The following is a 14,710-nucleotide window of genomic DNA, read 5'->3' on the forward strand; positions in this document are numbered from 1 at the left end:
AGTTGATGAGTATGCAGGACCAGATGAGATCTGTCCTTGGATGTTAGGGGAGGCAAGGGAGGAGATCTTTGCTTCTTTCTTAGCCATTGACAAGGCACAGAAGACTAGAAACACCTAAATTGGGGCTTTTATTTTTGAAGGGCAGCAGGTTAATTACAGGCTGGTGAGCCTATCTTCGATGGTAGATAAATGGTAGATAAATTATTGGAGAACATTCTAAGGGATGGGATTCATGTACATTTGGCAATGGAGGGGCTGATGAGGAATAGTTCACATGGGACATCTTTTTTCTGATTTCATCTTTTGAGGACGTAGCAAAGGAAATGGATGAAAGCAGAACAGACAACTGTAAAGCTTTTGACAAGTTCCTGCATGGTAGGCTGATTCAGAAGGTTAAGGCAGATGGAATCCAAGGTGAGCTAACAAATTGGATCCAATGTTGGATTGGTGATAGGCAGAGGGTAGTGGTAACAGGGCATTTCTGATTGGAAGTCTGTGACCAGAGGTGTGCAGCAGGGATTGGTGGTGCGATCCATGTTGTTTGTTATATCTTAACAATTTGGGAGTGAATGCAAGGGGAATGATGAGTATGCTTACAGATGATAAAAAAAATAGTGGTGTTGATGACAGTGAAGGTTGTTGAAGGCCGCAGCAGGACATGGACAGTTGGAAAGTTGGGCAAAAAATTGGCAGATGGAATTTAATCTCGACAAGTGTGAGATCATACATTTTGGGAAGTCGAATGGGGATACAAATACTGTCAATGGCTCATGTTTAAAGAATGTTGCTGAACAGAGGGAGCTTGGGGGTCCAAGTCCATGGTTCTCTGAAAGTGGCAACATTGGTAGATAGAGGTGTGAAGAGGCATGTGGCATGTTTGCCTTCATAGGTTGGGGTGTTATGTTGCAATTTTATAAAACGCTAGTTAGACCTCACTAGGAATATTGTGTGCTGTCTGGTCACCATGCTATAGAAAGGATGTGGATATACTGGAGAAGGTGCAGTGTACCATAATGTTGCCTGGATTGGAGATCTTTAGTTATGAGTTGGATAGCCTGGGTTTGTTTTCTCTGAAGTGAAGGAGACTGGGGGGAGGCATGATAGATGCATATTAAATTATGAGGCATATTTACAGTAGATTGTGAAAATCATTTTCATATGGTAGGAGGATCAAACATAATGCCCCAGCCATATTGGGGGTATCAAGAGGATTTAAGGTGAAAGGAACTTTAAAGGGGATCTAAAGGGTAAGTTTTGTTTTGTACAGATTGGTTGATATCTGGAACATGCAGCTTGAAGATGTGGTCTTTAGACAAGCACTTGATTAGGTAAGGCATGGAAGGATATGGACTAATGCAGGCAAATGGGATTAGTGTAAATGTACAAGAGAGTCAGTGTGGACATGGTGAGCCAAAGGACCCTTTCTGTTCTGTATAACAGGAGATGCTAGGACTGGTTTTCTTAGAACAGGTTGAGTGTTGATATAATAGAGCCATTTAAAACCGAGGGACAGGATTTCATTAAGGAGGGGGAAGTTTCTAGAGAGAAAATAGTCAATTACAATGACATTAAATGAACAGATTAAATAAAAATTAAAAGAACTGATTAAACTTTCTTGCCCTCATGGTGTCCCAAAGCACTTTGCTCAATAAAATACTGTTGTTGAAGTGTGGTGACTGTAGTAAGGTAATAAGTGTGCAGCATGTTTTTACCTACCAATGTCCCAGAAGCACCATAGGATAGATACAATACAATACAATACAATACAATATATCTTTATTGTCATTTTACCCAGGGGTACAACGAGATTGGGAATGCGCCTCCCATACGATGCAATAATTTAAGTAATTTAGACAGCAGCAACCCAACGAAACGAAACAGTTGTAACAGTTTTGGACAGGGTAAAGTGCAAGTTGATCTATGCGTTGTGGCCATCCGGCTCAGCAGGACTGGTTCATAGCAGCTATGGCCCTGGGGATGAAGCTGTTCCTGAGTCTGGAGGTGCGGGCGTAGAAGGCCTTGTATTGTCTGCCCGATGGAAGGAGTTCGAACAGACTGTTGCAGGGGTGTGAAGAATCTTTGTGGATGCTGGTGGCTTTTTTGAGGCATCGTGTGTTGTAGATGCCCTCTAAGTCTGGTAGCTGTGTTCCGATGGCCCTCTGAGCTCTATGGACTACCCGCTGTAGAGCTTTCCTTTCTGCCGCCGTGCAGCTGAGGTACCACACAGGGATGCCATGCGTTAGGATGCTCTCGATGGTGCAGCGGTAGAAGGTCGTCAGCAGCTGTTGGGGTAGACCAGACTTTTTCAGTGTTCTTAAGTAGAACAGTCTTTGTTGTGCCTTCTTGACCAGCGCAGCAGTGTTATTGAACCATGTTAGGTCCTCCGAAATGTGAGTGCCCAGAAACTTGAAGCTGGACACTCTCTCCACACTGTCCCCGTTGATAGAGATCGGGGCATATTCCCCGTTATGTGACCTACGGAAGTTGATGATCAGCTCCTTGGTCTTGGTGGTATTTAGGGACAGGTTGTTATCCGAGCACCAGTCCGCCAGGTTCTGCACCTCCGCTCTATAGTTTGTTTCATCCCCGTTGGTGATCAGCCCGATCACCGTTGTGTCATCTGCAAACTTGACAATGGTGTTGGTGTCGAATGCAGGAACACAGTCGTGTGTGAAGAGGGAGTAGAGCATGGGGCTCAGAACACAGCCCTGTGGTGTGCCGGTACTCAGGGTGATAGTGGAGGACAGGTGCGGGCCCATTCTCACTGCCTGCGGTCGTTCCAGCAGGAAGTCCAGGATCCAGTCACATAATGACGAGCTGAGGCCTAGCTGGTGGAGTTTGGTGATGAGCTTGGTGGGGATGACCGTGTTGAAGGCGGAGCTATAGTCTATGAATAGCATCCTCACGTACGTGCCCTGTCTCTCTAGGTGAGTCAGGACAGTGTGAAGAGCCAGAGAGATGGCGTCCTCTGTGGATCTATTTGCCCTGTATGCAAATTGATGTGGGTCCAGTGAGTCAGGGATGCTGGATTTGATGTGTGAGAGGACCAGCCTCTCAAAGCACTTCATGACTATCGGCGTTAGGGCAACCGGGCGGTAGTCGTTCAGGTTGGAGATCTTTGCTTTTTTCGGCACCGGAACTATGATAGCCGACTTCAGGCACTTGGGGACCGACCGTAGCTAGAGATAATGACAGGTTAAAGATCCTGGTGAATACCTCAGCCAGCTGTTCAGCACAGTCCTTCAGTACCCTTCCTTGAACTCCATCCGGTCCTGCAGCCTTGCGTGGGTTGACCCTTTGCAGAGCGCGTTGTACCTCCTGTGTGCTCAGTTGCAAGACCTGTCCCACCGCCTCGGCTGGGGTTCTTTCACTCAAGGTGGTTTTGCCAGTTTCAAAGCGGGCAAAGAAGGTGTTAAGCTCGTTGGTCAGTGCCATATCGCTGTGGGGGCAGGCAGGGCTGCTCTTGTAGCCAGTGATGTCCCTGACACCCTGCCACATGCTTCTGGTGTCCGTGGTGTTGAAGTGGTCTTCCACCCGTTGCCTATGGGTGTCTTTGGCCCTTTTAATACCTTTGTTCAGGTGTGATCTGGCAACACTGTATGCTGAAGTGTCACCAGATTTAAAGGCAATGTTGCGTGCCCTCAGCAGGTTCTGTACCTCCTTGTTCATCCAGGGTTTCCGGTTTGGGAACATCCTACCACTAAATCCTGCTGAGAACCATGAATAGTGCCCTGGGATTGTTTACGTCACCTTAAGAGGCGTGTTGTATTTGTCATTATATCTGGAAAATTAGCCATTGATATGGTGCCATATCCTCAGTACAGCATTGAAGTGTAAAATATACTGCATAAATTTAGCTTCTATTTTATTCCTGGGGAAAATTGCATGCTCTGAATAAATATTCTCTGTTTAATTATTGTTAATGGTTGTTTAATATTTCCTTTCTGTTTTAAACCCCAACAAACAGTTGCACAATTGGACACAGAAAACATGTTGGAGGCAGTGTGTTGTACTGGTTAACTTTAGTTTGCATAGTATGAGTGTACAAAAGGAAAAACAAATGTGAGCTGGCTGGGTAAAAAATTGAATAATGTTGAAAAAATAGCAAGTGAAGAATTTTTCATATTGAATTGTGCCAGTGTCCTTTAAGTATCTTTAACTTTTGTTTAGATTGTACTATTGTACTTCTGTAATTGAGGCCAGAAGATCACATGTTTCTAGAGTTTGTTTTGATGAGATGATGTATAGTGAAAATCAGATTCACAGCAGCATTGGTGATATCAACAGGAGTGGAAAGTAAAAGTGTGGGGGAGGAGGGGGGTGGGGTGGTAAGCTTGGTAGATGAGAGGGGAAGCCTGGTCTACAATTATTGAAATTTGAATAATGCTAAAGCAAGGATTTCATTTGCAGGGCTGTGCACAAAATACTGCAGAGAAAAAATTTAGACATGCCATTAGGTGCTTGCTTCTAATTGTTTTTGTTACATTGTGTGTTGTTGAGAATAGGTTGAAATTCAATTGGGAAAGATTTACTGTATCTAATGAGTAGGTTTCTCTGAACATACAGTGTCAAGAATGCAACTAAAAAAAAACCTTCATTTAATGTGGAAACACAGATAAAGAGATTTAAAAAATCTTACAGCAGGAAGAGAAAGATGTCTAACATCCAGCAGTTTCCATTGAATTAGATTGAACAGGTACGTGGGTATTTATAAAATAAGAATGTGTCTTGGTAGTGAGCTTGACTCAAGAGTTGGATGTGGTCTCGGGTTACTGTCAGTAATGAACACTGCATTTTAGGAGGTGCTCTCTTCCAGATGAGATCTTAACAAAGTTTCCATCAGGTGGATGGAAAATGTCCAACATTATGTGAAGGTCAGTTGTGTTCCCTTAATGTCCTGCCAAAAATTCTGATGTTAACTGGTAACAAAAGAACAGCACCTCATATTCCACTTGGGTGGCCTATAATATAATGGCATGAACTTTGAATTCTCCAATTTGAGGTACATCTTGCCCCCCACTCTCATTTACTCATCACCCATTTCTCCTTATTCTGGGTCCCCCATTTTTCTTCTAGATTCCTCCCTCCCCCCCACACATTCCCTTCTACCCATCATATTTCCCTCGGTTTCTACATTTCACTCCCTGCTTTCCTTTCTTATCAGATTCCACCATTTGCACATTTTTGTCTTCTCCACTTATCACTTCTACCCTTTGGTACTGCCTCCACCCTTTTCTCATTTAGAAGGATGAGAGGGGAACTTACAAACATATAAAATCCTTAGAGGATTGAACAGGGTAGATACAAAAAAAATGTTCCCAATGTTGGGGGAGTCCAGAACCAGGGGTCACAGTTTAAGAATAAGGGGGAGGCCATTTAGGACTGAGATGAGGAAAAACATTTTCACCCAGAGAGTTGTGAATCTGTGGAATTCTCTGCCACCGAAGGCAGTGAGGCCAATTCACTGGATGGTTTCAAGAGAGAGTTAGAATTAGCTCTTAGGGCTAAAGGAATCAAGGGATATGGGGAAAAAGCCAGAACGGGATACTGATTTTGGATGATCAGCCATGATCATATTGAATGGCGGTGCTGGCTCAAAGGGCCGAATGGCCTACTCCTGCACCTATTTTCTATGTTTCTATTGTTACCGGTGGATGAGGTGATATGAAGGGATACAAACAGTGAAACTAGCAAGACGACTGTGGTTGCAGGGGAAAGTACCTGGGGAGGGGGTGGTTTGGGTGGGAAGGGATGAGTGAACCAGGGAGATGTGGAAGGAACAGTCTGCAGAAAACAGAAAAGGGTGGAGATGGCAAGATGTGACTAATGGTGGGATCCCGTTGGAGGTGGCGAAAATATCGGAGAAAAATGTGCTGTATGCAATGACTTTCTGCAGAGATCGTTCCCCAAGTTCCTCCAGCAGTTTTTTTTTTGCTCTCATTTAAGCAAGATTTGAATGTGTAATTCAAAAGCAACAACCTGCGTGCCTCTGGTACTGGTGTTGGAAAATAGGATTAGGCATGAGAGCTTTGGCAGGCTTTTAAATGTAGGGTCTTATGTAGATTTAGCGTAACATCCTACCTTTTATAGTCAAAGTCTTGCATTCCATATGTTTTATTAGCTACTTCGTTAGCATGTCCACTGCCAAATATTCAGCATAATTGTCCTTGAGTGCTTCTCTGGTCTTGTGCCAATTTATAAATGTACTATCTCTTTGTATTGTCTCTGCTTAATAATATATTTTTAATATATTAGTCTTGATACTCATCACCTCACGCTATCCGGTGCTGCGTTTCTTTATACCATATGTTTGCTTAATCCGTCAATATGTCTTGGCCTGTTTGACAGCTTGCTAGACTCAACATAGTTTAATAATTTCAAATAATTGGATGCCATCATTTTTTATTCCAGATTTCCAGTAATGCTGCAAAATGTCTTGTAACTTCAGATAATCATTTTGTATGTTTACCTCCTCTGGAATGTTGTTAACCTATATTTACCATCTGCCTCACCGTGACCACATTTTGAAGTTTTATATCAGCTGTAAAAAAAAATTCACTGTGCTCAGCACTCTAACTCATTAGTGTCTAACTCATTAGTGTGCATTAAAAGAGCCTTTTACTGTTCATTGATGTTCATTTTAGGGCACCATAGCACATTTGCATGGCACAATAAAGATAAAAATTACCCTCAATATAAAAATTATACATAAATATAATCCTGGTTGGAGAGGCATTTTTGAAGCTGATTTGAACTTCCCTTCGTGTCATATATACTTTTATTGTTACTCAATGTACTTTTCTTATGTTTGGCATCTCGAACCAGTCCCACCACTAAACTGTCACTTTCTGCAGCTCAAGTATTGCAGTTGGAAAAATGCCTAAGTGTTAAAGGAGAACTCTTTGTGTCTTATCTATGGTTATATCGTTTGCTATGGGGCAATGGTAGATGGCACAATTAGTGTCATAGAAGGGTTTCTGGCAAGTTTGAATATGAAAGGCACCAAACATTGTCAAAATGTCCCAAACATTTCTAAGTTTTTGACAGGAATATAATCAGATAAAAGCTACCACAAAGCCAAATATATACTTATGATAGGTAGCTGAAGGCTTGGCTGGAGAGATGGCTTTGAGGAGGATCTTGGAGGTTGCAAGTTTGGAGGAAGAGAATGTGAGAGCTTAAGAGATGACAGTGGAAGATGCAGCTGCCCAAATTACGAAGGAAGAGTTTAGGATGTTGGAATAGGAGGAACAGGAGTTCTCATAGGCTGAAAATGGTTTGGATATTTCATGATAAAGATGGCACTTTCCGTAGTGCAGCACAATCAGACACTGATCACTGACACACAAAACCAGTCTTTTGACTTAACAGTGAGAATGGTATATAGCCAAGTTTGACCATTTGTGCTACATTTTCATAAATTTAATAGATTAATCAGAGTGCAGAATAGCTTGTTAAAGTTATAATTTGTGTGTATAATTAGTCAAATGTGTTCAGATCGGTGGTTAGCTAATAATCCTGCTTTTTACCCTTAGATTATAATGATAAAGAATGAAATTAGTCAATGCAAAGCATCAGGAATCTTTTTACGACTGGAGGCAGGAGGATTAATTGCAGACAACAATATCCATTCCAATTCAGAGGCTGGCATTGATATCCGAAAAGGGGCCAACCCTTTGATATTGGTAATAAACGCTTTGTTTTGCGTGACTGTTTGGTTCCACCATTTTTTTTACTTGAATCAATTTTAATAGTGTTTGATCTTAAACAGAAAGTTGGATGACATTGGATTGCAGGCATATCCAATTCTATAACTGAATTTTGAAGAATATTTGGAAGAATTCCTGGATATTAAGGCTTATAGACCTTAAAGGTCTTGAGGCACCCTTTTACAACTAATGTGAAAAACATTTGCTTGCTTTGGATATCGAATATACAGTCCAGGTAGATCCATTCTCAAGAGTCAAGAGTATTTAATGGTCATATGTACTGACAACAGAACTATGAAATTCTTGCAGCAGTATTACAGGCCTATAAACACAATACACATAGATAATATATATAATTTATAAAAAACAGTAAATTAATAATCCCAATACTAGTGCAAAAGAACAGAAGAGCTTAGTGCAACCAAAGACAGCCCATAGTTCAAAGTTAAGGTTAGCATTGTGTCATGTTCAAGAGCCTGATGGTTGTTGGGAACAACCTAATCGTGAACTTGGTGGTCATGTTTTCAGACTCCTATACCTTCTTTCTGTTGTTAGAAGGGAAATGCTAATGTGGCCAGGATGCTGTGGGGCTTTGAAGCTGGCTGCCTTTTTGAGGCAGAGCCTCCTTTGATGGTTCCATTATTGTTTGTCTGATACATGTCTGAAATGTGCTCCATTCTCATAATGACAGCAGGACTTTCAATGATTATGCATGAACATTTAATCATCAAGTTATTGGAGACCCTCATCAGATATATGTGTAGGAAAGAACTGCAGATGCTGGTTTAAATCAAAGGTAGACACAAGATGCTAGAGTAACTCAGCGGGACAGGCGGCATCTCTGGAGAGAAGGAAGAAGGGTCTCGACCCGAAACGTCACCCATTCCTTCTCTCCAGAGATGCTCCCTGTCCCGCTGAGTTACTCCAGCATTTTGTGTCTACCCTCATCAGATATATTTTGCAAAGCCTAAAATGGAGTCTGCATTTCTAGAAGAAACAACACAATGAGATAGAAGTGATGCTTTTCAAGTAACGCTAATCATGGTGTTTTCTCCCTTTTTTGATTTGCTGTCCAGTGCAACCAGATACATAGTGGTCATCGGTCTGGGATTGTCGTGCTTGGGAATGGAAAAGGCATCATTCGTAGTAATCGTATTTATGGAAATAAAGAGGCTGGGATCTACATTTTATATAATGGAAACCCAGTGGTAAGGTAAGTATTCCAACAAAGTATCTCTTATGCAGCTTCTTTTATTTTTATTCTTGTCTCTTGGACATTGGTGTGATTTCTTGGTCTGTGTAACATCTGAGTAAGTGTTACAGATACTTGTTTGATCTGGTCTTTTAAGCAATTTTATGGTATTTGCAAATATTATCTTGTTGCTTAGGACCTGGTGTACACTTAAGCAAAGCCATGTTTCCTTGTGAATAATTACTGAACCAACAGATCGCAAGTTGCATTACCTCTGTTTTCCATATATCATGAATAGTTAAATGTAATCTGCACAGGATGTGTTCTTGTTTTCTTTCCATCTACTGTTCAAGTGTCAGTGAGAATAAAGAAACATTGTGCATTTAGACCTGTGGCACAGTCTGCAAGTCTTGATGTCAGCTATTCCAATGAATTTTGCTGAAATGTGTTTTAAAGCATTGCTGTATTTTGGAAAAGATGCAGTGGAATTTTCCAAGCTGAGTTCTGACCTAGATACTGAGTATTTAAAATATTTTCAACAGTTAACATTTAATTACTACTTGAGCTAATAACACATTACTAATTGCCATATTGATGATAACCTTGAATTCTAAGTCATAAGGAATCTCCCTCAGGAGAGGTAATGTGAAGAAGATAGTGACTGTATTCTGGAAATTCAAGCAGATAATATATTTGTTGAGTCCATATTTCCAGCGCTTGGGGTTGGGGATGAAGTACTTCATTGTCTGTGAGGCATTCTGACTTTGGGAAGGATCTATAAATGGAAGCATATTTCTTCACTCAGTCACTCGCTCAGTGTCTTTCAAATGCATGAGTAAATGTCTAGGAGAAAGACCAAAGGACAAACATCTAAAGGAGTGAGTAGAAGGGTCTAATGCTGGAATCCAGGGATATATCAGTGGTCATTGTGCAGGTAAGGTAAAATAATTCCCTCTTTCATTTCCACCAACAAATAAAGTAACACTTGGGTTTTGACTTGTGTGTAGTATTGTCACGTGTACTAAGGTACAGTGAAAAGCTTTGCTTTTCATGCTTTCCAATCAAATCAGTTAATATTATACATAAATACAATCAAATTAAATTAAAGTACAATAGTTAGAGCAAAGGGAAAGATACAGAATGCAGAATATAGTTCTCAGCATTACAGCGCGCCAGTTCCAAAGACAAAGTGCAGTGTCTGTAATAAGGTAGAGATGAATTGGACAATACCTTAGCTCATGGAAGGATCATTCAGAGGCCCAATAATAGAGAAATAAGCTATTCCTGCGTCTGGCAGTGAGCACTTTCAAGCTTCTGTAACTTCTGGCTGACAGGAGCTGGAAGAAGAAATGGCCAGGGTGGGACAAGTCTTTGATTATGCTGGCTGCATTTCCAAGGCAGCATATAGTGTAGATGTGTTCAGTGGTGTGGAGAGGGGTCTGTGTGATGGGCTAGACTACATCCACAAACTCTCTGCAACGTCCTAATCCTGCGTTGATCATGTCTCTCTTTACAGTGGAAATCACATCTATCAAGGACTTGCTGCAGGTGTTGCAGTGAATGAAAATGGAAGGGGCCAAATATTAGGTCAGTACTAGACCAAGTGGACCTGTTGGGCCCAAACCTCTCCTGCATTGGTGCAGCACCCTCTCCTCCTCCCTCCCCCTCCCTCTCCCCTCCTCCTCCCTCTCCCCTCCTCCTCCCTCTCCCCTCCTCCTCCCTCTCCCCTCCTCCTCCCTCTCCCCTCCTCCTCCCTCCCCGCCTCCTCCCTCCCCTCCTCCTCCCTCTCCCCTCCTCCCTCTCCCCTCCACCCTCTCCCCTCCTCCCTCTCCCCCCCAACCCCCCCCTCCCTCTCCCCCCTCCTGTCCTGGTGTGGGGATGTTCAGCGCGGTGGGTAGACAGCGGCGCCTCTCCCACTGACAGCCCTCGGGTCGATGCCGCTGGACTCTTTCCCCCCCCCACTTCCCGGCCCGGCGGCGTGGGGAAGGCACTGAGCCGTCGGGGAGAGGAGGGGGGACCGAGGGCAGGCTCAGCACCAGGCCTCGGCCTCCACCTCCACCCGGCCTCACTGCCGCTGCTGCTGCTGCCGACTTTCCCCTTGGCCCACATCAGACTCGTGATTACCCGGTCACGTCCAGGCCCAGGCTCCAGCTGTTTCCCCCGGCACCAGGCCTGGCTCTCCCGCCCCCAAGAGACAGGCGGCCGAGCCTTGCTCAATGGGCCCCAACTGCGCAGGTGCAGACGCGTTTGTTCTGCGCAAGCGCAGATGCGGCAGCCATCTTACGTAAGTACCAGATCAACGGAGCCCCAACTGCGCATGTGCGGTTTTTTAAACTTTAAAATGTGAATAACTTTAAAAATATAACACTGATTTCAATTAAACTTCTTCCATTAGCATCGAAGGGACGACGGTGAGTAAGGTGGGCCTAAAATTGTCGCGTTATCTTGTACAGTTTTGGCTGTAGTTCAGGAACAAACAAACAAACGAGAGTTTTAGTATATAGATGGAGCTAAACAACTTAAAAAATACTGGGCATTTTAACCAGATGTAAATATTTAAATAATGCATCCTGAAATTATGGTTCTTTTGCTATTTTTACTGCAATGAACCAGGTACTACTGGCATTATATGAAACTGAGAGATTAACGTGGCTTACAACTCGATATTCATTCCTAAATCAATGTACTATATTGAAATTAAATATATTCTCATTTAAGCTATTTTCATTTAAAGTTTAGACATTTTTCAGAAGCCAATTTCATTAGGGCTGTAGATAGACACACAATGCTGGAATAACTCAGCGAGACAGACAGCATCTCTGGAGAAGGAATGAGTGACGTTTCGGGTCGATATCCTTCTGTCTTGACCCAAAACGTCACTCATTCCTTCTATCCAGAGATGCTGCCTCTGAGTTACTCCAGCATTTTGTGTCTATCTTCAGTGTAAACCAGCATCTGCAGTCCCTATTCATTAGGACTGTGTTTGCTTACCCAGGCTTCTTCCAGCTCTCCATACTTTCCATTCTTAAAAGTGGTTTTGGTTTTTTACGCTTGTAACAGAGAATGTTGTGAGGGATCTTAGAAGGGTATTTAAAATCATAAATGTTTTAATGGCAGATGGAGAGAAATTATTTCCATTGGTGAAGAAGTCAAGGGTTGAGGGTTATAGAAGGACAATGATTGGTAAAAGTGAGGAAAAAACATGTTTCACATGTGAATGGAATGTACTGTTAGGAATGGCAGTGGCATACATGCAGTTGTAGTATTCAACGAGAAGCTTGGTTACTGATAGAAGGGAATTTGGGAATGACTTCCAAGGTCTAGGGTGAAGGTAATTTAAAGTTCAGCTACTAGTGATGGATCACATAAAATTAGTAGGATGCAAGTAGTTAGAATCCAAGGAGCAAAGTGATACTGAAAAACTCATATAAATTAAGGTATCATCTTTAAAGTGTACAATTAAAAACTGCCAAGTTTGCGAATTCTGGGAGAATGCCCGTGGCCTCATGGAAGCATGTCCACGCAGTGGTCACAGTCTCCAGGAAAAGACCAGAGAAAGTTTGGGAACCACAGAAAGTTACTCATGTGACCTTGGGTGTTTAAATGATGCAGTCCAACCGTATACATTATGGTATTCCGAAGATAGACACAAAGTGCTGGAGTAACTGGAGCTGTGCTAGAGTACAGGCAGCATCTCTGGAGCTGTGCTGGAGTTCAGGCAGCATCTCTGGAGCTGTGCTGGAGGACAGGCAGCATCTCTGGAGCTGTGCTGGAGTACAGGCAGCATCTCTGGAGCTGTGCTGGAGTACAGGCAGCATCTCTGGAGCTGTGCTGGAGTACTGGCAACATCTCTGGAGAGAAGGAATGGGTGACGTTTCGGGTCGAGATTCTTCTTCACACTGAAGAAGGGTCTCGATGCGAAATGTCACCCATTCCTTCTCTCCAGAGATGCTGCCTGTCTCACTGTGTTACTCCAGCACTTTGTGTCTATCTTTGCTGTGTTGCCAGCAACTGCAGTTTCGTCCTTTGCATTTTGATATACATCTTGAGTATCATCCCATCCCTAAATTGTTTTTATATGCAGTTAAATTTGCTAATGCAATACTAATTAATGCTGAGACTCAATCCCTACAGCTAGAGATGGATGTAAATAGTTAATGCTTATTGTCCATTACCAAACAATGATTTCTGAAGAATGGTTTATCATTTATTTCAACCAGTCTTATAGTTCTTGTAATTTTATGTATTTCACTTCAATTTTAGAAAATATTATACGTGAAAATCATTGGGGAGGTGCAGATATACGACGAGGAGCAGATCCCATTCTGAGAAACAATCTCATCTGCTATGGTTATTCAGATGGCGTTGTCGTGGGTGAACGAGGGAAAGGATTGATAGAAGGAAACAACATTTATGGTAAGGAATGTATAGGGTTGTATTTCATCTCATGAATTTTTTGTAGCCTGTACAATTGACCGTAAACTAGGTTTACACTGGTTTTATTGTTAGTTTTAAAATTTTATTGAAATGAGATGTCCTGTTTAATTAATGATATATCAAAGGCTCAAAGCTATGATGTTCTTTCCCTAACCCTTCTATCTACTTTCTGTAAGCTGCTCCTGCAATCTCTGTCTCTGATCAAGCTTTGGTTACCAGCCAAGTTTACGGAATGCAAAGCAGAGCTCTTTTCAGAAACAGTCATCTTGGCTCAAATAGGTTATGTGTCAATGTTCCTTACAAGAGCCATCTGTACATTCTTACAATGTAGAGGGAAGTAACATTGCCCATCAAGTTTGACTCACAGACCAAGCCCATGACCCACTAAGTAATTGTGTTCTCCCAGAGTAATTTTTCTTCCATACTGCATGGATATGCTTGGAGTACAGGAGCATGGATCATGTGTAGGCAGATCAGATTAAATTAATTTATCTTGGCATTTTGTTCAGCACAGATATGGTAGGCCGAAGGACCTGTTTCTGTGCTGCATTTTCTAAAGAGCTAAGGAGGTTAAATACCTTCTTTTAGATTAGCTCAGAGATACAGCACAGAAACAGGCCCATCAGCCTACTGAGTGCACCGACCAGCGATCCCTGAACATTAACAATGCAATTTTACCAAGCCAATTAGCTTACGAATCTGTATGTCTTTAGAGTGTGGGAGGAAACCAGAGATCCCGGAGAAAACCCACGCAGGTCACGGGGAGAACATACAAACTCCGTACAGACAGACAACTCCGTAGTCAGGATTGAACCCAGGTCTCTAGCGCTGTAAGGCAGCAACTTTACCGCTGCTCCACCATGCACCTTCGTTGTTGTAAGATTTTGTTACATGGGGGATATTCCAGCTATTGCCCTGAGATGGGCAAAGTGCATTTTCTTTCCTGTCTCCTATTTGGTAACATCAACAGCTAGTTCAAGAACAACTTGATGCAGCAGCTGGTGGAGCTGCTGTTTCACGGCACCAGGGACCTAGGTTCGATCCTGACCTCAGGTGCTGTCTGTGTGGAGTTTGCATGTTTCTCTTGTGACTGCATAGGTTTCCTCTGGGTGCTCTGGATTCCTCCCACATCCCAGAAATGCGGGTTTGTCGGTTAATTGGCTTCTCTAAACCTGCCCCTGGTGTGCAGTCAATGAATGAGAAAGTCGCATAACGCAAACCTAGTGCGAACTGATGATCAATGGTCAGTGTGGATTTGTTGGGCCGAAGGGCCTGTTTCCATCCTGCATCTCTAAAATAAATAAAATAAACTAGAGCAAAAAATAAACTAGTGGAGAATCTCAGTCAGGCAGCATCTGTGGAGGGAATGGAC

At 42.7% G+C, this 14,710-nt stretch overlaps 1 protein-coding gene across 1 annotated transcript in view; it reads left to right on the forward strand.

Moving 5' to 3' along the window:
- Positions 1–14,710, forward strand: part of fbxo10 (F-box protein 10) — a 58,629-nt gene that overhangs the window by 19,972 nt on the left and 23,947 nt on the right. The window contains exons 4-7 of the mRNA XM_078395994.1: positions 7,536–7,685; positions 8,786–8,922; positions 10,418–10,488; positions 13,165–13,317. Of these exons, the coding sequence (XP_078252120.1) occupies positions 7,536–7,685; positions 8,786–8,922; positions 10,418–10,488; positions 13,165–13,317 (511 nt within the window). The remainder of the gene's footprint in view (positions 1–7,535; positions 7,686–8,785; positions 8,923–10,417; positions 10,489–13,164; positions 13,318–14,710) is intronic.

This window comes from Rhinoraja longicauda, chromosome 3, assembly GCF_053455715.1.
Source record: "Rhinoraja longicauda isolate Sanriku21f chromosome 3, sRhiLon1.1, whole genome shotgun sequence".
NCBI lineage: Eukaryota > Metazoa > Chordata > Chondrichthyes > Rajiformes > Arhynchobatidae > Rhinoraja > Rhinoraja longicauda.